This window comes from Giraffa tippelskirchi, chromosome 5 (genome assembly GCF_054371585.1).
Source record: "Giraffa tippelskirchi isolate mGirTip1 chromosome 5, T2T-mGirTip1v1.2.pri, whole genome shotgun sequence".
Classification (NCBI taxonomy): domain Eukaryota; kingdom Metazoa; phylum Chordata; class Mammalia; order Artiodactyla; family Giraffidae; genus Giraffa; species Giraffa tippelskirchi.
This window is the reverse complement of record NC_137279.1, coordinates 104,839,606-104,867,195: the sequence shown is the minus strand read 5'-3', so window position 1 is coordinate 104,867,195 and position 27,590 is coordinate 104,839,606. Positions and strand designations below refer to the sequence as shown.

Sequence of the window (27,590 nt, the reverse complement as noted above, 5' to 3'; positions counted from 1 at the left end):
CGGAAGGGGTGGGTTCGGTGGGCGGGTTTAATCTTCCTCGAGCCGCGTGGAGGCCCAGGTAGGTGCCGTAGGTTTGCTGCGGTCGAAAGCCTTTGCTCTGCCCCTCGGATTTGTTTGGTCCCGGCAGAGGCCTTCGTGGTCCTAGCAGCAGACGAGGCAGGGGGATTTGGGGCCAGTCTTGAGGGTAGAGGAGCACCTGGATTATTTTGAGTGCCCCACCGCCTTCCGGGAGGGCGCGGACGGACGCCAGAGGTTCACCGGTGAGTGTAGAACGGGTTGACCGGCGACTGCAGGGCTCGCTTAAAGATGCTCTGGTACTGTGGTGGGTGTCCGGAACCCCCACCTCAGCCTCTCCTGTCTAAAGACTTGGTCTAGGGACGTCTGATAGGTCTGTTGAAGAAGGAAATGGCACCCCACTCCAGTACTCTTGCCTGGAAAATCCCATGGATGGAGGGGCCTGGTAGGCTTCAGTCCATGGGGTCGCTAAGAGTCAGACACGACTGAGCGACTTCACTTTCACTTTTCCCTTTCATGCACTGGAGAAGGAAATGGCAACCCACTCCAGTATTCTTGCCTGGAGAATCCCAGGGACGGCGGAGCCTGGTGGGCTGCCGTCTATGGGGTCGCACAGAGTCGGATACGACTGAAGCGACTTAGCAGCAGCAGACAGGTCTGTTACCGCGGTCCAGCCTTGCAGCGCATCATAGAAGCAGGTTTTAGGGTACTGTGGTTTAGGAAGCAGGGGTGGTAGGAGCATAGAGAAAGGTTAAGTTGTGAACTCTCCCCAAAAAGGGTAGAAATATATGCATGTGAGACACAAGTGACCAGTACTAAGTTGTATGAAAGATAGGGGAAGTATTGATACAATACAAAATATTTTAGCCTCGAAGGAAGTGGGTCTCAGAGGAAAACACTTAGGTAGACTGGAGAATGCACGTTATTCTAAGTACAGTGTGAAGGAAGGCAAGGTAACAGGACAGGGAGGGAAACCAACTAGCCTGACAGACAAGGTTATGTGAGATGTAAAGAGGAATAGGTAGGATGAATTCTTGGGAACTGCAGTTTCGCCCTTAAAGGGCTTCAGGGTAGGAACAGCATGTTTGAAAAGATTAGTCAGGTAGTATTAATGACTTTTAAAAAGGAAAGAATGAAAAACATGGAGGTGGGAGTGCTACATAGAAAATTAGTGCAGGAACCCAGTGATAAAGAGCTGAAACAGAAAGAAGTGGAAAGAGAGAAAGGATCCTACTTCAGAGAAACAGAAGTTTTTGAAGAGAGAGCACAGAGGCAAAGAGAAGTAGTTTAGCGGCTAAAAAAAGAAATTTGTTGGAGTTTAGAGTCTAACCTGGCTTTGGCATTTAAAACCAACTGAATGATGTTGGGCTAGCTATTTTGCATCTCTCTGCCTAGATTCCTTGTCTGTGAAATGGGGTAAGAATAGTACTGTGCAAGGTAATTGTGAAGGACTTTTTAAAGTGCTTTACATGTATTAGGGCTTCCCTGATAGCTCAGTTGGTAAAGAATCTGCCTGCAATGCTGGAGACCCTGGTTTGATTCCTGGGTTGGGTAAATCCCCTGGAGAAGGTATAGACTACCCACTCTGGTATTCTCAGGCTTCTCTTGTGGCTCAGCTGGTAAAGAATCCACCCGCAACGGAGGAGACCTGGGTTCTGATCCCTGAGTTGGGAAGATCCCCTGGAGACGGGAAAGGCGACCCACTCCAGTATTCTGGCGGAGAATTCCATGGACTATATTGTCCATGGGGTCACAAAAAGTCGGACACAACTGAGTGACTTTCACTTTACATGTATTAACCCACTTAATTAACTCAACTACTGTAGGTAATTAACTGCACGTTTACTCAGTTATATACATTTTATGTATTAGTTACCAGATAGTAAGCACTCTTAAAGTATTGGTTGCTTAAATCATATTATTAATGAGCCACAGGTTACTACAAAGTTTTGCACCTGAATGGTTTGGAGAGTTGTGTGTTGCAGAGTCAGAAAAAAAAATGAATAGGGTTCAGGAAGCAAGTTAGGTTTGTTTTTATACATACTAAATGTGAGACTATAAGGTATTTGGATGGAGATGTCTGATAAGTTCTCAGAGCTCTGTAGTTAATATTACATCTGTGGGCAGGACTGGAAACAGATGCGAAAATCCCTGGGCCTAGGCATGGTATGTGAAGTCTCCAGGGAAAGTACTGTGATAGATGGCCAGAGACTACTAAGAAACAATTACAGTTAAGGGGCTGGGGCCAGGAAAATAAGACAAATTGGGAAAGAATTGATCAAATGGCCTAGGTTAAGAGCATTATTGCCATGTTAATATTTTTCCTTCATTTTTAACTGCCTTTATGTTGGTTCCTAGAAGAAAAATGAAGCCAGTGGGTGGTCATTAAAATATCAGCGAAGAAGAATATTAACAAAAGCATTGAATATTGCCCTGTTAAACTAAAACAAGAGGTTGTACTCTGAAAAAGACACCCTGTAGCATTAAACCAAACTGAACCACTACCACCAACAAAAAAACAGCTCCGAAAAAATGTTTAGTATTGTGGGTTTTAGTTGCACAGGTGTTTCAGGGAATACTTTTCATGTTTCCATACAATAGACAAGCTTGTTATTTCCTTCACCTGTTGTCTCTTTCCTCCATAATCAAGTGTTTCCAGTGAATTTGATTTAGTGCAGTTGTTACCAAACCAAACTTGGATCCACTCACCCGTGGGCACTCAAGCTAATGTCCTGACACGGGGTTGTAGTGAGGGAGAGTGCAACATTTATATTGTGAGCCCAAACAAGGAGAATGTGGAGTGGGGTGGGGTGGTGCGGAAGGAGGCGATCCTCGTGCACACACACACAATTGGCTTTCAGGGAAAGGTTTATAAAGACAAAATGAGGACAGGGAGGTGGGATGTGTAATCAGCTGGTGGACATGATAATTGGGAGTCAACACCATCAACCTGGTCTAGCCAGTTTGGGGTATAAGTGCCGGTGGTCATCATGCAGTTAACTTCTTTCTCCTGGTGGGGATATCAATATCTGAAAAATAGCTCAAGGATATGACTCAGTATCATCTGTATAGTCCTTGAGAAGAAACTAAAGGTCCTTGATTTTGTTTAATGGCTAAATTATTAATATTTGTCTTGATTAATTTCTTTGTTTCTGCATTTTCTCACTTCTGATTAAATTTGCTCCTTGGAACTCAGGGAACTTTAGGAGGCTAAAGTTTTTCTATAAACAGGAGGCAGATGGAGGGGAGTATTGTCTGACTTGACAGTTTCGGGCTTCCCTGGTGGCTCAGTCCATAAAGAATCTGCATGCATTGCTGGAGACCTGGGTTTGATCCTTGGGTTGGGAAGATCCCCTGGAGGGGGACATGGCAATCCACTTCAGTATTCTTGCCTGGAGGGCTACAGTCCATGGGGTTGCAAAGAGTCGGATATGACTGAGCAGCTAGCATGCAGCACACACATAGTGTCCTACTCAGTCACACAGGAACGATGGCATCTGTCAAAAATAGTGTGCAATTTGTATTTTTTTGTGTGTGCCAAGGGAAGGTGGCTGCCCTGATTTGGAAATCAAGGATCAACCTACACATGTTATAGTACCTCTCAAAATGAGGAACTGCAGCAGCATCACCTGGAAACGTGTCAGACTTGAAAAATCTTGGGCCTCACCCCAGACCTACTGAATCAGAAATAGGCACTAGGGAGGTGAGATGGAGGTGGTTCCTACTATCTGTTTTCATAGCCACTTGGGTGATTTAGATACATTCTGGAGTTTGAGATGAGGCATTTTTGTTTTACTCAACACCATATCTCTAGCATCTAGATCAGTGCCTGTCTAATTATTAGTAGGTTTACAATAAATGCTCATTGATAAATATTTTCAGTCTGAGACCGTCAATCTCAGTGTAAAATCTTTGGTAGTTGAACTTGGGGGGCAGAAGCAAATCGTTCAGGTGCATCGAAGCCTAAGCAACCATCAGATATTTGTGAGGTGGGCATGACAGTGTGACCAATCTGAAACTTGAGGAATGAGAGATGACATGTTGAGTCACCCGAGAATAAAAAATGAAGCTGTTCAGGTATTTTATGTCAATGGTATATTCAGAGTAAATGAAGGTTTAGCAGCCACAGGGTCAAAGGCTTTTAAGCACATGATGAATAGCTGGTGTTCACCAACTCAGCAGAACCAAGGTGCCTGAAGTACTAAGTCTTTGTTTGTAGGTGCAGCTGCCTCACTTGCGGTATCAGATGTTAAAACATGGGACTCACCAAGCAGTACCTGCGCTATGTTGCCAGTGCTGTCTTTGGCCTTATTGGGAGCCAAAAAGGTAACATTGTCTTTGTGACACTTCGTGGTGAAAAAGGACGCTATGTGGCAGTACCAGCCTGTGAACATGTTTTCATCTGGGACTTAAGGAAAGGAGAGAAGGTAAGCCAGCAGTCACCCAGGTTGATACTGATTTATGGGTATTTGCGGGTGGAGGCAGAAGTGGGAGAGTTCTGTTTTATTACGCACAGATTTTTTTTTTTTTAATGTGTGTGCCTCTAGAAATTGTTTTTTTTAAATCTTTGGATCTGGATAGCCAAGTATTATATTGTGAAATAGAACACAATAGAAAAGATTCTTTTGTGTTCTTACAGAGCGGAAAAGATTCTATTGTGTTCTTCTACACTAAACTCTGAAAAGCACAACCAAATGGGGCTTATCTCTTAGGTATTTCTTTGTAGTGATGTTTATAGGTAATTATTTGTAATCATTATTCCCAGCATATTTGTTTTTCTCTGCCAGTTCTCCACTTTTGAAGTTCTACTTGCCCTCAGAACTAATTGTAGAATTGTCATAGTTGTTTTAGTCGCTAAGTCGTGTCTGACTCTTTTGCGACTCCATAGACTGTAGCTTGCCAGGCTCCTCTGTCCATGGGATTTTCTAGGCAAGAAAAGTGGAATGGGTTGCCACTTCCTTCTCTAGGGATCAAACCTGCATCCCTTCATTGCAGGCAGATTCTTTACTGCTCAGCCAGGGAAGCTCAGTTATAGAATATTAGGCATTTAAAAGGAATATGTTGACTGAATCTTCTTATGCAGATGAGGCCAAAGGGTTGTTAAACTAGCCTTTGATATTTTGTATAACTCTGAATTCCTAAGCCTACCACTTCTGCCAAACCAAATACAGGCATTTTGATCTTGTACACTCTCTTTGAGACTCCCAAAAGGTTAACACTTTGATACTTATTGTCCCTCAAAGTCCCCTGGGGATAAACCACTGTAGCACTCTAGTGCCATGCACATTGGTTTCTGAGATGGGGCTCAGTTAAAGCAAGGATGTGTTTATAAGCCTTTATGGAAAATCATTTGGTGTTGACATAGAATAAGGACTTAGTAATTTATTCCTTTGCCTGGAAAATTTTGGCATGTATGATGCTAATGTAGAGCTTTGGAGAAATAGAGTAGTATAGCTTTACCTTTTCTTGAATGTTTCATTACCCAGTGCAAATAGTAGTTTCTGTATTAAAAAAAACTTGAAACAGAATGCAGAGTTTCATTATTATTCATAAGAGCGATTTGGAATTATTGATGCTTTTAGTTTTACTGTGCCTGATTAGTTCCACACTTTTTCCTTGGTGACATGCTTAACTCCTCTACATTATTTTCAATTTTTATTATTTCAGATCCTCATCCTTCAGGGGCTTAAACATGAAGTCACTTGCTTGTGCCCCTCCCCAGATGGGCTGCACTTAGCTGTTGGTTATGAGGATGGAGCTATCCGAATCTTCAGTCTCCTGAGTGGAGAAGGAAATGTGACCTTCAATGGACATAAAGCAGCCATCACATCCTTGAAGTATGATCAGCTAGGAGGCAGGCTGGCTTCTGGATCCAAGGTGAGACCTTGAATTAGGTGCCCAGATTTTGATCTGGCAAAGGAGCATAAGACTAATGCTAAAGCAGGTTGTTCACAAAAATTGTTGGCTGAAACAGTGGGCATTCTGTGTACAAAATAGTATCAATGGTAGTATAGAGTGAGAAGGATGGATTTGAATTGGATGGTCCATTTTGTTTCCTGTCAGATTCTCTGATTAAAGCCTGTAAAATATAGGAACAAGATGAGGCTGTCTATGATAATTACCGTGTGACATCATTGTATGTTTGCCTACCCAAAACAGTACACAAGTGGGTGGATGAAACATATTGGAAAGGCAGAGTCAAAATGATGCTTCTTGGCAATTCATTTTGGTAAAATATCTCACTTTCCTATATCTCAGTCATCAGTTAGAAAATAGAATATAAATGATTCCATTTACAATTGTGTGTTAAATAATGGACACAAAAATGCTGTGAAACTTGACTGAAGAATGTAACAAAGACTTGAATGAGTAGAGACACAAGCCATGTTCTTGAATGGCAAGACAAAGTGTTGAGATGATACTCCTATGTTCTAACTAGTTTACATAGATAAAACAGATTAAATATACCAAAGATTTTTTTTGTCTTTTGTTTTGAACATGACCAAATGATTTAAAAGCACATGTGTAAAAACAAATGAATAATAAACAGCAGAGTTTTGGGAAAAATTAATAAAAGGGTTTCCGATTTTTTTTCAGGGTTGGAATTTTAAGAGGTTTCAGATACTATAATACATTATGAAGTCATAATTTATAATATGTTATATCAAGCTGGCATTAATACAAAATAGTCAGATTATTGGAACCAAATGGGAATACAAGAAACATATCCACTTGATATACTTAGTGTGTGTGTGTGTGTGTGTGTGTGTGTGTGTATCCTATTTTATTTTAAAGGTGACATTTTTGAGTAGAAAAATGATGAATTACTTCTGAAGTAGTACTTAAACAATTGGCTCACCACGTGGGGGGGAATTTTAAGTTAAAACTTTACTTCATGCCATGTACCAAAAAAATTCTCAAAGACTTAAATATTAAATCATGGTATTTTAAGTAAACTAGAAGATATATAAATAAATATCTGATATCAAGGTGATAAAATATCTGATATCAATCTGATAAAAAGACTTCAAGCCTATCAGTAAGGAAATAAATTAGAAAGGAAAATTTGAATGCTTAATATTTGAATATTTACAATGTATTTTAAAACATTAAAACAATATAAAAAAGTTAAGAGCAAATCCTAAGAGTCCTCATCACATGGAGAAACTTTTTCTCTTTTTACTGGATCTGAATGAGATGGGTGTTAGCTCAACCTATTATGGTACTCATTTCACAATATATGTAAATTAAACCATCATGCTGTATGCCTTAAACTTATACAGCGATATATGTCAATCATTTTTAAGTAAAACTGGAAAAAATAAAGGACAATGAAAAAGGGAAAGTATTTAATAGTTCTAGTATAAAAGGCAAATATTAATATCATGTCTTAATAACAACAAACAAGTAAATAAAATCCAAAGGAAGATGAAAGACGTGACTTGGCAGTTCACAGGAGGTACAGAAAGGTCAGTAATCACCATAGAGCATGTACAGAATTTCTTATTGGTATTCAGAAATGCAAATCAAATATTGAGATAGCCTTTCAACTTGTGAAATTGGCAGTGGTTTTTAAGCAACTGATAATACCCAGTGCTGAAGGGATGAGAAAACTGGCCTTGTCACACATAGTCCCTGTGGACCTTTAGATTGGTGCAACCTTTCTGGAGATCACCCTGAATTGCAAATTAAATTCCATTAAAATTATTATCCTATTTAAAGGCATTAAAATAGAAAAAATACCTTTTAATCCAAGAATATCCCTTTTTAGTCTTTATTCTGATTGGAGATATATAAAGGATTGATGTACAAGAATGGTCGTTTCCACATATTTATAATAGCAGAAATTGGTAACTACCTAAATGGCTGAAATAGAAAAAATTTAAGATAAATAATGATATATCCTTAAGGATGGTTAGTACGTGACTATTAAAAATGAGAAGCATCTGTAATGACGTGGAAATAGAGAAATATATTAAAGGAGAAAAAGAAGGTTCTAAAACGATAGTAATAGTGTGATCTCAGTTAACAGTATGTATGTACACGTAAAGACTGTAGCAGTATACAAAAAACATCTATGTTGATCATGTCTGGGTGGTGAAATCAGCTGGTGTTTGTTTCTTCTCTATTTTTCTGTATGCTTTCCAAGTTTTCTATAAGAACTACATATCAACTTTGTAATAAGAATATTACACCCTCTTGTTTGTCAAGTTAGGCCTTATGTGATAAAGAAAGTTCTTCTATATGATTTGATTCCTTTAGGACACGGATGTTATCGTGTGGGATGTGATCAATGAAAGTGGCCTCTACCGTCTAAAGGGACACAAAGACGCCATCACACAAGCACTGTTTCTACGAGAAAAGAACCTGCTGGTTACGAGGTAAAGTAGTAGGGACAGCTTTGTGTCCAGTTGTTTTTCTAGGTGAATTCACAGCAAGGCTTTCACAGAAGGAATTTGCTTGATCCTTGCTCGTTTCTTCACACTACACTCAAACTCATGGGCTAGTTTCCTCCTCTCTCTGCTTTCTCGCCCCCTGCCTCCCCTCCCCAACAGTAGCATGGATGCTATGCAGAGTTCTTTATAGCATTTTTTAATTCCCTTTTCTGATTTGTCATTATTTTCCCCCGATATCAGCTTTTCCATGTTCCTTAACTCTTTGACAGATGCATGAACTGTCTACTTTCTGGATCCCTAGAAAGTCAGGAAAACCGAATATGGAACAGTGGGCAGATGTGACTACTAAATGTTTGTTTTAGCCTGCTTCTTTAAAAGAGACTTATTTGCTCCATACTTTGGGCTCCTGAACATCTAATAGGTTGAACCATTTGTATGGGTTAAAAGTGATATGTCAGATACCAGCAATTTCATATAGTTCAGCCTAAATGTAATAGTTACCGTTCCTAAGGAATGGCTACCCAGGAAAGTTTGAGATCCGAGATTTTGCCAGGCAGTAATTAGAAGGACCATAGTAATTAGTAAGAACCACAGAAGAACCAGAAGTGCTATAGAGGAGCAGCACAGAATGCTGTCCAAGTGGTGGATTTGTCCCTGTGGGGTAGGATCTAGGGGTGGTAGTGTGTCTTGTTCAGATAACATGAGGCAGTGACTCTACAGTTCTGCTAGAATTTACAAACACCTGATAGCTTAGGGGATGTAAGGAAAAGGAAATGACACTGGGAGGTAGGATTGTATAGGAAAGGTTTTGTAAATCAGGTTTTAGGGTATTTCCAATTTTAATCCTGGTACCAGCATTATGGTAGATTTCTACTGGTGAAGAAGCAGAGAACAGGCATTTGAGGCAGGAAGAGTAGAGCTTGTTGGCAGGGAGATTAAGAGCCAGTTAATGGGAGGTTTGGGGAATGGTGCCGAAGAGCTTGATTTTGATTCCATAGAGAATCTTGAGTTAGTGCAAAGTTAGAAAATTGAGATTATATGCCAGTGGTGTATTGGATGTGATGAGGTAACAGGACTAGACAGAGACCACATAAGTTATTAAAATAAAAAATAATTCAGGCAATAGGACTTAGATTGAGGTTTGTGTACAGAAATGGATTGGAAGGAATCAAGGCTTAGAGACTTCCCAGAGGAGGCATTTTTGGGACCTGGAGACTAGCTGAACATTGGGAGACAAGGGAGCAAGAGAGGCTATGCTGTTTCTGAGTTAGACAGTATGAAGGAACGTTGATGCTGTGGCTATGGAAATGATGTGTAACAGCCCAAGTTTTATGTTCTGTAGCACTCTGAATTCAAGGTTATTTTTGGAACATTTTATTTTTCTACCTGAGAATAGCCATATAGAGAATTAGGATTCTTTTTTTTCTTACCCCCCAGCAAAACTGGATTTATTTAGGATCAGCAGAGGAAAAAGAGCACTTTTATAGAGGGAAAAGGAAGTTGGGTGGCTATAATCAGCGAAGAGTCCATGACTTTTCATTGACTCAGTTCTTGCCAGGAAAGAAGAGGAGTGTTTTGAGAGTTAGGATTCTTTTTAAAAGAAAGGTAAATATTAACATTAGACATCATTGCTGTGTATTATGTCTTTTTAAGGCAACAAATGATCTTGATCTTCATGTTCATTTGATTCTTCCTGATAAGATTTTTTTTCCTATTTCTTCTTTTAGTGGGAAAGATACCATGGTGAAATGGTGGGACCTTGATACCCAGCACTGTTTTAAAACAATGGTTGGCCACCGAACTGAGGTACGTGTAGGGTTATGGTGCCAGGGAAAGAATGGCAAGGCAGAAAGGAAGAGAGGATTTCTTTACTGCTACCAATAATTGATATGTACTGTCTTGAGAGAAGTTGGTATGGTGGACAAAGTGCCAACCATCAGAGCAGATAGAGCTGCTGCTGCTGCTAAGTCACTTCAGTCGTGTCCGACTCTGTGTGACCCCATAGACGGCAGCCCACCAGGCTCCGCCGTCCCTGGGATTCTCCAGGCAAGAACACTAGAGTGGGTTGCCATTTCCTTCTCCAATGCACGAAAGTGAAAAGTGAAAGTGAAGTCGCTCAGTTGTGTCTGACTCTCAGCTACCCCATGGCCTGAAGCCTGCCAGGCTCCTCCGTCCATGGGATTTTCCAGGCAAAAGAGTACTGGAGTAGGGTGCCATTGCCTTCTCTGGCATTTAGTAAACATTGGCCTTACATTAGTTTTTAACCCATGAATATGAGTTTCATCACTTTAAATTTTAAGTGTCCACCTTTATGATTGTAGGAAAGTATGATGATACTGCATGTACAGTGCTTGGCCTGGTGACATGTAAATAGCAAATTGTAGCCATTATAATGGAGAAGGCAATGGCATCCCACTGCAGTACTCTTGCCTGGAGAATCGCATGGACAGAGGAGCCTGGTAGGCTGCAGTCCATGGGGTCGCTGAGAGTCGGACACAACTGAGCGACTTCACTTTCACTGTTCACTTTCATGCATTGGAGAAGGAAATGGCAACCCACTCCAGTGTTCTTACCTGGAGAATCCCAGGGACAGGGGAGCCTGGTGGGCTGCCGTCTATGGGGTCACACAGAGTCGGACATGACTGAAGCGACTTAGCAGCAGCAGCAGCCATTATAATAGTTACCTGAATATAGATATGTTCCATAGAGATCAGAGAATGTTTTACATTTTTGCATCCTCCGTTCTTTGTTCATATCAGACAGAGGCCAAGGTGAATTAGGGGTAAAAACTTCCAGTTGTGGGATGTAATGCATATACAGGGTACATAGTCAATAATATTGTAACAATTTTGTATGTCAATGGACGGGTAACTCGTCTTACTGTGGTGATCATTTCAGAATATATAAAAATTGAATCACTGTGTTGTATGCCTTTAGCTAATATAATAATGTATGTTAATTATAACTCAGTTATATAGATTTATATGTGTATATATACGTATGTGCATGTGTGTATACACCCTAGAATGTATGAGGAATATACACACCCTAGAATTAATGAGGAGGAAAAGCAAATTAGACTTTTTTGTTGATTTGCAACAATACTGTTATTTTCACTGTTTATTCATGCATGTTTGAGTCTAAAAACAATACTCTGATAGACATTAACGGAGCACCTTTTATTTGTAAGCTCTGCTGAAAGCAAAGAAGTGCCAGACTTAAAATTATCACTTGAGTGGCTTCTAATTAGGATTTATTCTAAACAGCTATTATCTAAATTTAAGGATAGGAAATTACAGAGAAACTGCTGGTTACCACATAAACAACAATTCTACCGTAGATCATTTTCTTTCTAAAAGTGAGCTTTTTTTTAGTGTGTTTTGAAAAGGTTGCCCTTAATATTAGACTTTGCAGTACCAAAGTGATTTGACTACAGCGTACTTAGATTTTTAGGATGTTATGTCCTACATCCAGGATTCCCTTAAATCATATTATTTGAATCTTTTATGCCCTGTAGGTGTGGGGGTTGGTTCTGGTGTCTGAAGAAAAGCGCCTCATCACTGGGGCTTCTGACAGTGAACTGAGGGCTTGGGACATATCTTATCTACAAGAGGTAATTGCTTATTTTCTGATCACGGGCAGGGTCATGTTTCAGCAGTTTCATAGTTTTGTTGAATTTAGAATCACATGTAATTACTAAGTACTTACACATTGTATTGGAATTTTCTCTAACTGATAACCTGTGACTTCCACACAATTTTTTTCCCTTCATTCTGTGTTTTATTTCTATGCTCATTTGCACTTGGACGAAGGATAGCTTTAGGCTTACAGCTCTCGGTAATGTTAATGTTTTAGTTTATAGGGCTCTTAGCTTGATACTCCTTGATCTTCGGGTGTCCATGGATGGACTTCAGGATATCTGTGACCCTCTTCTCTCAAACAAATATCTAGGTAGAATTTCTGTATGTTTATATAAATATGTATATTCTAAGAAGATCTATAACTTTTTCTCAGATCCGCAAAGATTTTGTGTGGATAAAAGGTCATATCCAGGGTTTAACTGGGGTGAGATATGTGGTGGTGTATCCAATAGCCATTCTGATGGGTTCTACATTAGTAGGCTAGAGTTTATCTTTTCTTTATATAAGAAGAAAATGTAACCTCATACAGTGTGTTTGCAATTTGTAATGCCAATTTGAATCCTTCCTTCTAGAATATGGTAGGTCTTTCACCTAAGAAGGTTTTAAAATTAATGAGGTCATCATTTTTTCACTTTGTTTTGGGACAATGGTCCTTATACTCTGGGAAGTTATTAAATCTAGTATGATGAATAATGTTTTGTTTGTGTTTGATGTAGTTTGTTTTTAATATATTCTGATAAGTGTGCTGCCATCGAAGATGCTTGATCAGAGAGGTCACTAAATGGAAGTTATCAGTAGCCATGAAGACAGGTTTCTAAGTCATTAGTGTGAGAGTCACCTCCTGGAACTAATTATTTCACTTTTTATTTTCCTATTTTTATAAAAGCAGGTTGAAGACCCAGAAGAACCAGAACCCAAGAAAATCAAAGAGTCTTCTCCTGGTATACAGGACTCACATGAAGCAGAGGATGGTACCCTTGAGATGGATGAAGCTCCTGAGGATGTAATTAATTTTTGTTTCTTACTTTCAGTTGAGTTGAATGCTGGGAAGGTATTCATTTTAGGGATGATCTTTGTCACCTGCATTTCTTGGAATCCTGTCTTTTTAGTGGTCAACAGAAGTAACTGTTAAGTTTTACCTTTTCTCTTGCTTCTTGTGCAGCGCATCCTTACATGCAGAAAAGCTGGATCCATAATGCGGGAAGGAAGGGACCGAGTTGTGAACCTTGCAGTTGACAGGACAGGCAGGATTCTTGCTTGCCATGTGAGTATCAGGCTCAGGAAGAAATAACAAGGACTCTGCTGTTCCTTTCAGAGACTCATTTAGTATTTGGTGTGGATGTGAATTTTTCTTTAGTCCTTTTAAGGTTTCATTATATGGTACCTTGTGGATCTATACTCCCTAGCTTCTGTTAGCATAACAGTAACTGCTATTATCACTGTTATTATTAGCAAACACTGATTAAATCCCTGCTCTTCTAAACAATTTAAAAGCATTAATTTCTTATTTAGTCTTCAGAGGAACACTGTAGAAAGTGGTATATTTCTGCTTTACAGATGAGACAACAATTGCAGAGAGATTAAATTGTCCATGGTAATACCAGTAGGGAAAAAAAAGAAATGTTCTTACAGAGAAAAAGCTAAGTTAACAAATTGCCTCTCCTGGACTCACATCAGCCTTTTCCTTTTCTAGGGAACCAATTCTGTGCTAGAAGTGTTTCGTATCCTTTCCAAAGAGGAAATTCAGAAGAAAATGGACAAGAAGATGAAGAAAGCTAAAAAGAAAGCAAAGTGTGTTTTCTTAATATTTACTACAAATAAAGTACCCTGGGTGGGCCACATTGTACTGATAGAAAAACTGGGGCTTCTTTAAAGGAATATTTACTCTATTTCCAATTACCATTAAATGCTAGGGAAGGTTTTAAGGTGTGCTGGTAGTCCAAGTTTTTAATTTCTACGTACAGTTTTATAACTTACCATATTCCTAGATCTTGCACTGAGAACCACACAGAACTAGAAAGACAGTACAGATATTTAAACATAGCTTCTAAATGATTTGGCTTCCCTTGTGGCTCAGCTGGTAAAGAATTTGCCTGCAGTGTGGGAGACCTGGGTTTGATCTCTAGGTTGGGAAGATCTCCTGGAGAAGGGAAAGGCTACCCACTCCAGTAATCTGGCCTAGAGAATTCCATGGACTGTATAGTCCTTGGGAGTTGCAAAGAGTCGAACACGACTGAGTGACTTTCAGTTTTCTAAAGGATTTAATTCTGAGAGGCTAGTGGTGTGTCTTCAATCACAGCAGCCTATACAGAAGGGGACTGGGTTGCCTGGTGCTGACCTGTGGGACTGTGAGAAGGAAGCCTGGTTGGACAGTTACATAATTGAAGTTTAAGACAGTATCACCTTAAATAGGTCATTATAGCTATAGAAATCAGTTTCTCAGTGGTTGAAATTTATCAAGTCTCAAAAAGTCATCCTTTCTTAAATTTTTTATTTGATAGAGCAGATCTTGTGAGACCTCTGGTTTATTTGACACAGTTGAGTTGCTAAGTGTAGGCTAATGGATTTTCTAAAAAGTCCCAAAGATAGAGAATTTTATCAGAAACACTTCAGTGGAATAGTTTGAACTACGAATACTCATCCCCTGCAACTTTATGGACTTCTGCATTTGGAATCCATTTATTAAGGGTACCTGTTGGATGGAATAATACTTTATATTAATTGCATTGAGGTTCACAATGCATTCCTACATACACTTCATTGTTTTAATTTTCATGGTAATTTCATGTGGTTAAACGACTTTCCCACATGGGTTGTTGGTCTTGGACCAAAACTTGACTCCAGTAATAGCAAAACTTCTAAAACAGTGATAGGATGATACTCTTTTTTTCTTTTCTCCTTTAGATTAAATTCTTGCAATGAGGAGGAGGAAGACCTTGAAATCAATGTCAAAATGACTCTGCAAGATGAAATCCAACGGGTAGCTAATATCAAAACTTCTGCCAAAATCAAGTGAGTGAAAATGTAGTAAAGCTGAAGTATCTGAAGTGTTGTATAAAAAGTAAGCTGCAAAGTTGTATCAGCTTTTCATGCTGTTTGTAAGCAGTCGCTACAGATTATATCTGGAGACGATGGTTGTGGGACTCAGCTTCTCCTGCTCACCATGGCCTCACTTATCCATTGTCTTCTATTTGTTTCATTATGATAGCCTTTTATCTTTTCATTTATAGTTCTTTACTGCTGCTAATTACAAAGAAAAATGGATAGCCCGTATTCCAAAAGGATTTTAGGTCACTTAGAAAACATACATGGAAACAAATCAGATCCAGTACCTGAGCTCTGGTTTCTTGGACTTAGCCTGTACTTGACTACTGTCCAATACTCAGAGCATTCTTATAAGTAAAATCCTTTACACTTGTTAACTTACAAGTGGAGGGCATTGCAAAGCCTTTCTCCTGAAAAAAAGTTAACGCTGAAAATGAAGATGGTTGCGGGAACATTTGAACATCTGTGAATATTTTCTCATGCAGATCCTTTGACTTGATTCATACTCCTCAAGGAGAGTTAAAGGCGGTTTTCCTGCTGCAGAACAACTTGGTGGAATTATATTCACTGAATGCCTCCATGCCAGCTCCTCAGCCTGTCAGGACAAACAGAATTACCATCGGAGGTCATCGCACTGACGTGCGGACTTTGTCATTCAGCTCAGACAATATTGCTATCCTTTCAGCAGCAGCTGATTCCATTAAGATATGGAACAGGTTTGTGAAGTGATGCCCTTCTGTAGCTCTACTCAGTAAAGTTTTCTTCCCTTTGAGCTAGTTTTGGTATTCTTGATGATTAGTTTTTCTTAGGGCCCTAAATACAGTCCCTTGAAAATGTATTTTCAGTGCATTTTGACTGTAGACCTGTGGAGTTTAGAGTAGGAAAAATTGCCTTATTAGATTTGGTGCAAAAAATGCAAGTTTATTACATGTCTAAAGCTTATTGCTGTACTTGGGTAGACACAAACATACTGCTGCTGCTAAGTCGCTTCAGTCATGTCCAACTCCGTGCGACCCCATAGACGGCAGCCCACCAGGCTCTGCTCTCCCTGGGATTCTCCAGGCATGAATACTGGAGTGGGTTGCCATTTCCTTCTGCAGTGCATGAAAGGGAAAAGTGAAAGTGAAGTTGCCCAGTCGTGTCCGACTTTTAGTGACCCCATGGACTGTAGCCTACCAGGCTCCTCCGTCCATGGAATTTTCCAGGCAAGAGTACTGGAGTGGGGTGCCATTGCCTTCTTCGACACAAACATACTACCAACTCTAAATTCAAGGAGGCTCTTAGTGCTCTTCAGTAACTTTATCTTGATTTCTAATTCCTCACTTTTCTAGATGACTGTCACACCTTCTTACTTCCCACACCTCTTGACCCTTTAAGCTGATGACCTTGTTTCCTGGTTCACTGAAGAAATCAGTTCAGTAGCTCAGTTGTGTCTGACTCTTCTGCGACCCTATGGCCTGCAGCACGCCAGGCTTCCCTGTCTATCACCAATTCCCGGAGCTTGCTCAAACTCATGTTCATTTAGTTGGTTATGCCATCCAACTGTCTTAGCTTCTGTCGTCCCCTTCTCCTCCTGCCTTCAATCTTTCCCAGCATCAGGGTCTTTTCCAATGAGTCAGTTCTTCGCATCAGGTGGCCAAAGTAATGGAATCATCCAAAAACATTCATATGCTCCCATTACAACTGGCAATTTATCTGCATCTGTATCACATAATCTTTCTTCCTATGACTGATGGTGCTCCTAACCAAAAGTTAATCACAACCTATATATATCTACTTCTAGCAGTTTTCCTCTCTCTCTTGCATCATTCATTTTCCTTCTCTGTTGGGTCATTCCTATCAGCATAAAGATATCTGAGGTGGTGCTAGTGGTCAAGAACCCGCCTGCCAATGCAGGAGACATTAAAGAGACTCGGGTTCAGTCCTTGGGTTGGGAAGACCCCCTGGAGGAGGGCGTGGCAACCCACTCCAGAATTCTTGCCTGGAGAATCCAATGGACAGAGGAGCCTTGTGGGCTACAGTCCAAAGGGTTGTAAAGAGTTGGACACGACTGAAGTGATTTAGTATGCATACATGCATGCTATAATATCTCCCATCTTAAAAGAATATGCTGTCTCATCCTTACCTCTCTCTCCAGTTATCTCTCCCATCTGCTGATCCTTTTCTTCATCAGGCCTTTATCCCCACCATTTCACCAAAGAAGCTCTTGTCATCTCATCAGTGGTCTTCATGTTTTTAAATCCAGTGACCGATAAGCTTTGTCTGACACTCTGCTTGAATTGGTAACGTTTCTCCTCTTTGAAACACTGAATTTCATTACTTCTTCTTCTTCTGCTGGCTGTTTCTCCTCAGTCTTGGCTGAATCCTTTTTACTTTACTGACCTGTAACTGTTGAAATGCTTCAGAGCAAAGTTTTTGAACCTCTTCTCTGTCTTCACTTACTTGCTGTGCTCTTGAGTCAGATGGCTCTCTGTGCTGGTGACGCATAAATTTGTGTCTCTAGCCTCAGCCTCTCCCTGAACTTCAGACTCTCATATCCAAATCCTTTTTGTATCACCCCTTGGATATCTAATTAGGCATCTCAAACTTTTATATGTCCAAACCACATTTGTGATCTTCATTTCTTCAGTAGCCTCCTCACCCTCTGTTCCTACAGACTTCCCATTCTTAGTAAATAACTACTTCCTGCAGTCGTTAAAAGCACAAATCTTTGTAGCCATTCTTGATTTTCTCTCTCATGTCCCATGTCCAATTCATTAACAAAAGCTGTCAGCCCCACCTTCAAAATGTACCTGAAATTTCAAGCACATCTCGTCACCTTCACTGCCACGATTGGGTTCAGACCACCATCATCTCTTATCTGGATGGTAATAGCTTCCTGACTGGCATCCATGCTTCCTTACTTGCTCCCTGTGGTCTGTTCTCAGCACGGCAGCCAATGTAATCTTTTTATCATGGAAGCTCATCACTTCCCGGAGCTCCATCTAACGCTAACTGGAAGTCACAGTCCTTACAGCCGCTGCCTCTCTCCACTCTCACCATCTCCACTGCAGCCCCCTGGCCTTTTCATTACCCCTCTCAGGCAACAAGAACGTGCCCGTGCTGTGGCCTTTGTGCTCCCTCTTCTTTCTTCCAGGAACCAGCTTCCCATTCGGCTACAGGCCGTCCTCCCTCTGTTGTCGTCACACGGCCATCCTGCTGTCCCCTTCTACCCTTGCACTCTTGAGTCCCCTTCCCCCAGCTCTGTGTTTCTCCACAACACCTGCTAGCGCCTGAGACACCCATACATGTCTCACTTCCAGAGGATGTTAAGCTTTATGGAATTCGGGGCCTCCTGTGTTTAACTCACTGTGTCATCTCCAGCACCTGGAACAGGACCTGGCATTCGGTACATATTGGAGTGGGTATTTGCTGAATGGGTGAATGTTAATGGTCCAATAAAAATGAACTTGACTTGTAGGGATATAATATGTTAATTTGACTTAGCCTTCTGGGCTCACACACTTCTTTGTAGCAGCAGATCGGGTTCTGTTGAACTCAGCAGATGGCTTTTTTCAGCTTTGTTTTTGTAGAATCTGTTCCTTAGGATTGGGAACATCCTATAAAGAAAACAAAGTTAGGGGCTGTTTACTATTTTCTCCCTGACTATAATTAAGTCAAGAATCCGCCTGCCAATGCGGGAGACCTAAGAGACTCAGGTTCAATCCCTGGGTCAGGAAGATCCCCTGGAGGAGGGCACTGCAACCCACTCCAGTGTTCTTGCCTGCAGAATCCCATGGACAAAGGAACCTGGTGGGTACAGTCCATGGGGTCACATGAGTTGAACGTGATTGAAGTGACTTAGCATACATGCATTCAGACTTTGTCCTCGCTTACGTTGACCATCCTGTGTGGCTAAGTATGTATTAATATTAAATGTACATGCTGACTTCGCAGGTGGAGAAGCAGGTTCTCCTAACATGTGAGTTCTTTATTCCTTCTTCCTCACAGATCTACGCTGCAGTGTGTTCGCACAGTGACCTGTGAATATGCGCTCTGCTCATTCTTTGTACCTGGTGATCGGCAGGTGGTCATAGGAACAAAGGTAAACAGACTTTTCCATGGATTTAGGGGACTTTTCTGCTCAATATTCTTCAGGTTGGTTAAGAAACCTGCTTCCTTCATTAGCATATGGGAAATGTATTAGAGCTGGATAATACGAGAGTGTCATAGTTCATTGCCCTTTTTTTGAAGTTTTTATTTCTTTTAAGTTCTTTTTTTTTTTTTGTAAACCAAACCGTATGTTAAATTATGAAGAAAATTAAAATCATGACCCAAGATAACTATCATTAACAATTTGGCAATCAGCCTTTCATGCATATTTTTATGAGTGCACATGTAATTGTGTTTTGAGAAGACTAATAAAATACATTAAGTACCAGCATCAGGTGTGGCAGATAGAAGCATTCAGTAAAGAGAGACCAAGTGACCAAGTCTTCAGCTATAATCACATGGGGAAAGAACCATGAGGGAATGCATACACATGGATTTGCATTCAGATTCTTTCGCCTACAAAATGGGTAACTTGGAGCAAGTTGCATAAACTTCTAGTGTGTTTCCTTATCTGTATTAGGAGATGATGGCACTTGCTTTTTGACAGAGCCTTTTGCGCCAAATTGCCTGGGTTTGAATCCCAGCTCTTCTACTCACTAGCTATGAGTTGGGCAAGTTACTCCACCCTGTAAGCCTTGATATCTAAATAAATGTAAAATATGTAAATAACCTACCTCACAGTCTGCAAAGCACTTAGCACAGAGACTGGCTCCCAGAAAATAACTAATAAGAGCTGGCAGTAGAAGTGGCATGAATGGGGATAGTTAGGGTGTAGTGGGAATAAAGTGTAAGAGGTCTATGGAATATTTTGAAAAGTGCTTTGCAAGTATTTGTCCTTATCTCCTTAAACCAATGCCATATGTGCATTTTATTAGAAAACCTATGTTATCACAATGGATATTTTTTTTGCCCACCAAAAAGTATAAAATAAGCTGGAGAGAGTTCAAGAGTCAATGTCAGGAAACATTAAATTTTAGTTAAAAGTACCCTCATTTTTCATTCATTCACCAAATGTTCATCCACTATTAATCGTTTCAAAAACTATTTGTATGACTCAGAATCCCTAGCCTCGTCTCTGTGCTAGGCCATTAACATACATTATCGCATTTAATCCCCACAACTGGTTAGAGAGGTTGTTAATGTAACCTCCATTTTTTCAGATGGAAAAATGGGCTCATGAGATGAATTTACCGACAGTCAGAGAGAGGCAGCCCTGGGAGTCATGTCTTCTGCTTACATTCTTTCCACCACATGTTTACAGACTCACCATACAACAGGCTTGGCCGCTGTGTGTGTTCTGTGCTGGTCCCAAGACCACAGCATATACAGGGTCTAAACAGGAGACGTGGCTGATAGTTTTCTAAGCTACCACGATTTCTTTTTTCAAGTTCATTGTCCTCCCTAGCATTGTAGGTGTTATTTCTTACTGTCAATGTATTCTAGAGGGGAAGCCAAAACTAGATGGAGAGGAGTTGTTAGTCCACTTAAAGGATTGATTACATTTTTAAAGGTTTTTAAGTCCCCCATTAGCTATTATGTTTACTCTTGATACACCTCTGGCCGTGATATTTCCCATTTGAAGTTGCAGGAACCAGTGAAAGTGACAGTAGTCCTGTACTATAAGGTTGTACCATTCCATAGTTGCCGAGTATAGTGACCCTGCCAAGATTAAACCAGCGTCTATAGGAGATTTAACAGCACTTATTCACAGAGGAAGTACAGCAGGTAGACCATGGAAGCCATTTCCTGAGCAGTTGGCCCCATTGCTGCTACCTGGTTATGAAACTAAATGTGCATCGTGGAGGTTGCGGGTGTGTTCATTTTGTGTCTTCCATAGACAGGGAAGCTGCAGCTTTATGACTTGGCCTCAGGAAGTCTGCTGGAGACAATAGATGCACACGATGGAGCTTTATGGTCCTCGTCTCTCTCTCCAGATCAGGTAACTGAACCAGATGTGACGATCTGGACTTGAGTACTCTGGCTGCACCTCCCATCTCTTATATCAAGTTCTGCTGCTGCCTAACAGGAATTTAAAGAAAGTCCACTCCTTGTGTAATCTCTATATATGGTGCCATATTTTGTGCCCGATAATATGAAGAGCTGTCACCATGATCTGAATTCTTGTTCAGCTGCTCTTGATCATGAGCTACATGACATCAAAATACTTATCCTCCTGTATTACCAGTGATTTGTGATACCTCTTAAGAGGAAATATTTCCTTGGGCAACACAGTGCAGAGGTTAGAGCAGTCTTTTCTGCTCCCCCTTCAGTCTATATATCTATGACTATACAAGTCTAGTGGTTTTTAGTCAGTCTGTGAGCCTTTTCCAGTCAACAGCAGTGTGTTTCCTTTCAAAGAAGTCACTCTGGAGACCTGAAGTGGTGTGATTTGTTGCTCAGAACATTTTGAGATTTTTTTTTTGACAATACGTGAAGGGATTGTGACTCATTTATTTGAATGTCCTCGGTAGTGGCAAACCTGTATTCCCTGAAAGTAGATATTTTTGGAAAAAATGGAACCTGGAATTTAGATAGAGTAATACCACTGGGGGCAGAAATAAAGCAGCATTTAAAATGTAAATAGTAGTTAACATCTTGGATTTGTGGAGTGTTCTATTTTCCAAAGTATTTTCAGATCCATCGTGTCATTTACTATTATTTTCACAATGGTTTTATAAACTAGGTAGTCTTTATCTCTTTAGCAACACTAAGGATCATTGTAAGGTTGTTTTCTTTCTATGTTACAGATCTCTGAAATGGCAGAATAGACATTTTGAGATCTAGTTTTCTTACTCCATGTTCCTTATACTTTACACTAACCCTAAAATGTGGTGAGACCAGTTTAATACTTCACAGCAAATTCTTTTGACTGTTGCGTTACCCTGTAGTATTTGTTGAGTCTTTCTTCCTGACACCAAATCAAAGTGTAACTAGAACTTTACATCGGTTTTCATCTGACTACATTAGGCACTGCTAGGAGTTAGTGCTTAGATGAGACCTGTAGAGGCAGCCCTAAAAGAACAAGAAAGGGGGTTAAGGAAAAGCCACAGATCTTAGTTCTTATCCCATGCCTTAAATAAAAATGGTCTTTTGTATTATTTTGAGGTGTCTTACCAAAGTTTCTGTACTACGATACTTTTCTAACAGAAATATCCTTTGATTTTCAGCGTGGCTTTGTGACAGGTGGTGCAGATAAATCTGTCAAGTTCTGGGATTTTGAGTTGGTGAAAGATGAAAACAGTACCCAGAAAAGGTGAGTAGACTTTTCTTTTTTTAATTTGCGTCTATTTGTTGGAGTGAAAATGAGGTACCACTGAGTGGGTTTTTGACGCATGTATTTCTGTTGAGCTCTAGAGGGTCTTGGGAGACTTTGTCTACCTTTGTAGAATACTCATTTTTCTCGATGCTTTCTGTGATGCTAGGCTTTCTGTGAAGCAAACCCGAACCTTGCAACTGGATGAAGAAGTTCTGTGTGTCAGTTACTCTCCCAATCAAAAGCTGTTGGCCGTGTCTTTGCTGGACTGTACTGTGAAAATTTTCTATGTTGACACTTTAAAGGTACAATGGTTATGCCTATGGGTATTTTCTTTCTGACTGAACTTGGGTTGAGACTATAGAGAAGTGGCCTTGACTATTTCTAGCAGTAGTATCTTTTTGAAAGCTTGTTTGTGAATCAAAACATTGCAAGTGCACTAGGAAGGCTGGACTTCTGAAAGAATCCTTTGGTTCATAAATTTTGTTTAAAGCAAGTTACATTTCACATGTTCAGAAAAATCTGTGAACAGGAAATCCTCTTGTAGCCAGTAGTTTTAAGAGCATTGCTAGCTGTCCTAGGCAGTGATCTCACACTTCGCGGTACATCAGGATCATTTGGGTTGCTTTTAAAAATATGGATTACTGGGCTCTACACCCAGAGTCTCGGTGGAACTGTATTAGGCCTGGAGGTACTGTTGTGAACCAAGTGCTTCCAAGACTCTTTAGCTAAGAGATCCAGAGAACATCTCTGTGCTGTGTTCTGACTGAGGGAGTAGGCCTCAGCAGCATCACGGGCTCCACTATACTGCAGTGTTCTTGGCAAGAGCATGCAGGGTTTGTATGCTAAGTTGTATGGGTACAAGTGACCTTCACTGGTTTGTTGTTGTCTTTGAAATACAGACATAAAGCAATCCAGGACAGTGTTTAGCACTGTATTTAAAGTTATAGTTTAGATATACATATAATAAATTATGTCTGCATTTTATAGACAGACATGAGTTATTTATATTCTTTTTTTTTTTAATATTTAGTTTTTTCTCTCACTATATGGACACAAACTGCCTGTCATATGTATGGACATCTCTTATGTAAGTAAAATTTATTTAAATAGTTTCTCAGTAACAAGTTATCTTTTCTAAAGCACTTTCTCATTCTTGGCTTGATAGCTTCATTTTAGTGTTTTTCAGTCAGGTGTATAACTGACTATCCTAAAAAAAATTATAAAAATATTTACTATTATCATACCTTAAATATATATCTCTAATCCTTTTAGAATGTTTTCACAGATACCTGAATTAATCCTCATAACTAACTACCTGGTTTGGATTCCCCAAATAGTATTTTCTTGTCTAAAGTACCATAATTGGTAGAATACCCTAAATTGTGAAGGACTTTCAAAAAGGCATTCCTGCTTTGTTCTGAAGTATAATAATGCTCATGTGGAAAATGGAACTTTGCAATATTTATGGTATTTTTCGCTGTGTATACTTTTAGTCTCTTGACCAAACTCATATGTTTTGCAGTGTCTAGTTATGATTAGGAGTAGCAGTACAGAAGGGTGGGCCGGGCTGGGAGGTGGGAGGGAGGTTCAAGAGGGAGGGGACATATGTATGCCTGTGGCTGATTCATGTTGATGTGTGGCAGAAGCCAACACAATATTGTAAAGCAATTATCTTCCAATTAAAAATTAAAAAAAAATCTAGTCTGTGTAAAAGGAACTGGCCACCTGCCCTACCTATGTGCATGAACAGAATAAATTGGGGTCAGAAAATATTTTTCTTCTTACGTTGACAGCCATTTGAACTAGGTGCTAAAATAGAAGAGAAACAGTGATAGGAGACATGGCATAAAAATGTCTAGGTCGTAAGCATTCTAGTAGCTTCTTTCCCAGGCTCATTCTTCTCTTTTCCTCTTTTCTCCCCCCAAACTCTATCAAACTGTGACAGAGATTAGAGAGTCTTTATTCTATCAGTTTTAACAAAGTAAACAGATAACCTACATCAAAGCACAACACTGCCCTGTAGCAGGACCAGAAACATCTAAGCCACACAGTTCTTGCTCACTTAACAAGATTTTTAAGTAGATTTGTAGGTAAAAGCAAGGATGTGGGTGCTCTTGATAGAGATGAAATTAATTTTTCGGTGCTGACATTGACATTTTTTAAAGAAATGGGATAAATGTTCTGATTAGCTTTTCTCTATCTAATCAGGGTTTCAGATGATCTGGTAATGTTTCACTTCTCTTCCTTCTAGGATGGAGCACTGATAGCAACTGGCTCTGCAGACAGGAATGTGAAAATCTGGGGTCTGGACTTTGGGGACTGCCATAAGTCTCTGTTTGCCCATGATGACAGGTAGATTGTCATCTTTTCAAAGACCTCCTGTTGAGTTACCTATCAGTGTCATTTCCTAGGAGCATCTTTTAGTGTTCTCAGATAGTCAGAAATTTAAAATTCTATTAATAAAACTCTAGAACTAACTGTCCAAAAGCTATTTATGTGTGTTTAAGACTAATATTGAGGAAATTGATGACGCTTTAGTATTTCTCTCACTTTTCAGTGTGATGTACCTAAGGTTTGTGCCCAAGTCTCACCTCTTCTTCACTGCTGGGAAAGACCGTAAGATTAAACAGTGGGATGCAGACAAATTTGAACACATACAGACTCTAGAGGTAACCTCTTGCCTGCTTTCACGTGCTCAGTACTTAACTTCTTTTAAGGTTGAGCATTGATTTCCCATTTCCCACTGCTACATTGATCATGTAGCAGTCTATGAATAAGGTATTCTTACTCAGGATTTTTGGTTTTGTCTTTACTCTCTGCAGGGGCACCACCAGGAAATATGGTGCTTGGCTGTAAGCCCCAATGGGGACTATGTTGTATCATCATCCCATGACAAATCTCTGAGACTTTGGGAGAGAACAAGGGAGCCTCTTATTCTTGAGGAAGAAAAGGAGATGGTAAGGACTTCAGGCTTGGTGGGTATCAGTCCCTGACACGCTGTCTTGGCTGAAGGTTCCTGTCTAGTTCTGTCACACCTCACATTCGATGCTAGGCCACTGGCCTCCAGAAGATGTTTCCAAGACTGCCGACACCATTTGGGCAGCCAAGTGGAGATAAAGATCCCGTGAGGGGGTTGGATTGTGAAAGAAGCAGCTTCTCACTGTCTTACTTCACATAGTGATCATGTTTTATCTTTGAGATTAATTCATATCCATCTCTTGACAGCAAAGGGAAGCAGAATATGAAGAGAGTGTGGCCAAAGAAGACCAACCAGCAGTAAGCAGATCTTTCGGGATCCTCATACTGTGCCCTGTCTTATCTTACTGGCATTTACTGTAATTTCAAGAATTTCTAATGGAATTAGGACTGGGGCTAGATGCCAAAGTCATCTGTAGCTGATATGGGAAAGAATGTGTAGTCCTTCTTAATTCAACTGTATATCCTGATTTTATGGGACAAATGACTTGGTATTGAATGATTGTCATTCTGGCTTTTTTTTTTTTTTTAAGGGAGGCTTTAGGGAACTGTTTCACTGTAAATCAAAAATCAGAAAAAAATCGAGAAATTAAGCAATCTCTTTAATCATGTGTTGTAGAGCAGAGTATTCTTATGATAATGCATGTAACACATTTAACATAGTGTCTGGCACTTTCTCCTGGAGAAGAGAATGGCAACCCACTCCAGTATTCTTTTCTGGAGAATTCCATGGATAAAGGAGTTCAAGAGGTTGCAAAGAGTTGGACATGATTGAGTGACTAACACTTCATTTTCTTTCACTGGCACTTACTAATTTCTCCGTTAATGGTAGCTGATAACACAGTGTAACAACAATCATCATAACGTAGTATGTCTGTTCTTTTCTGGATATAAGATTAATTTGTTGGTTTTTTAACACCTATCAGTATTATGTTAAAAGGATCTCTTTGTTTCTGGCAGGTTCCAGGAGAGACTCAAGGTGACAATTACTTCACTGGAAAGAAAACTATTGAAACAGTCAAAGCAGTAAGTCAATATAGAATGTTGTATCTCATTTTAATTTTTTATTTCCAAAAAGTATTTTATTAAAATCTAAAGAAAAACAAAGGAAATAATTACAAGAAATAAAAACAGCATGAAATTGCCCTGTTCCCATATTTGACCCTAAAATCACCAAATAAGCCTTAAGAGCCCCTAGTCTAATCTCTTTACTTTATGGCAGTAGTTCTCAGAGTGGAGCCCCCAGACCTACTGAATCTGAACCACAGGGGTGGGCTTAGCAATAAGTGGGGTTTTTTTGTTTGCTTTTTTTATTACAGACTTTTTTTAAATTGAAGTATAGTTGATTTACAGTGTTAATTTATGGTGTATAGCAAAGTGATTCAGTTATACACCTTCAGTTATATATATGTATATATACACACACATTCTTTTTCATATTCTTTTCCATTATGGTTTATCATAGGATACTGAGTGTAATTCTCTGTGCTATACAGTAGGACCTTGTTGTTTATCCATTCCATATGCAGTAGCTTACATCTGCTAACCCCAGTTTGCCATTCCATCCCTCTCCCAAAGCAACTATGAATCTATTCTCCATGTCCCTGAGTCTGTTTCATGGATAGGTTCGTTTGTCATATTTTAGATTCCACATATAAGTAATATTATATGGTATTTATCGTTCTCTTTCTGACTTACCTAGTATGATAATTCCTAATTGCATCCATGTTGCTGCAAATAGCACTATTTCCTCCTTTTTTATGACCGAGTAGTATTCCACTTTATATATGTACCACATCATCTTTATCCATTCATCTGTCAGTGGACATTTAGGTTGTTAACTATGTCTTGGCTTTTGTGGATAGTCCTGCTATGAACATAGGGTTGTGTATATCTTTTTAGATTAGTTTTGTTTGGTTGTATGCCCAGGAGTGGGATTGCTGGATCATATGGTAATTTGATTTTTAGTATTCTGAGGAACCTCCATACTGTTTTCTGTAGTGGCTGTACCAATTTACATTTCCACCAACAGTGTAGGAGGGTTCCATTTTCTCCACATTCTCTCCGGTAATTGTTATTTGTAGAGTTTTTAATGATGACCATTCTGACCAGTGTGAGGTGGTACCTCATTGTAGTTTTGATTTGCATTTCACTGATAATTAGCAGTGC

The 27,590-nt window shown here is 39.8% G+C and overlaps 1 protein-coding gene across 10 annotated transcripts in view; it reads left to right on the top strand.

Annotated features, from left to right (window-relative positions):
* The window catches only part of WDR3 (WD repeat domain 3), a 38,300-nt gene that overhangs the window by 763 nt on the left and 9,947 nt on the right, over nt 1–27,590 (top strand). For 2 of the 10 annotated variants that reach the window (XM_081492953.1, XM_081492952.1), the window contains exons 2-21: nt 4,235–4,442; nt 5,683–5,892; nt 8,278–8,396; nt 10,139–10,217; nt 11,929–12,024; nt 12,942–13,055; nt 13,215–13,316; nt 13,746–13,843; nt 14,957–15,064; nt 15,583–15,813; nt 19,088–19,181; nt 21,027–21,128; nt 22,357–22,442; nt 22,612–22,747; nt 23,476–23,532; nt 24,697–24,797; nt 25,003–25,114; nt 25,268–25,402; nt 25,671–25,721; nt 26,382–26,447. In XM_081492953.1, coding sequence (XP_081349079.1) covers nt 4,272–4,442; nt 5,683–5,892; nt 8,278–8,396; nt 10,139–10,217; nt 11,929–12,024; nt 12,942–13,055; nt 13,215–13,316; nt 13,746–13,843; nt 14,957–15,064; nt 15,583–15,813; nt 19,088–19,181; nt 21,027–21,128; nt 22,357–22,442; nt 22,612–22,747; nt 23,476–23,532; nt 24,697–24,797; nt 25,003–25,114; nt 25,268–25,402; nt 25,671–25,721; nt 26,382–26,447 — 2,268 coding nt within the window. In that variant the 5' untranslated portion in view covers nt 4,235–4,271. Of the gene's footprint in view, nt 1–19; nt 261–4,234; nt 4,443–5,682; nt 5,893–8,277; nt 8,397–10,138; nt 10,218–11,928; nt 12,025–12,938; nt 13,056–13,214; nt 13,317–13,745; nt 13,844–14,956; nt 15,065–15,582; nt 15,814–19,087; nt 19,182–21,026; nt 21,129–22,356; nt 22,443–22,611; nt 22,748–23,475; nt 23,533–24,696; nt 24,798–25,002; nt 25,115–25,267; nt 25,403–25,670; nt 25,722–26,381; nt 26,448–27,590 lie in introns of those variants that run through there. The other 8 variants (XM_081492949.1, XM_081492948.1, XM_081492950.1 and 5 more) reach the window with 7 other exon arrangements.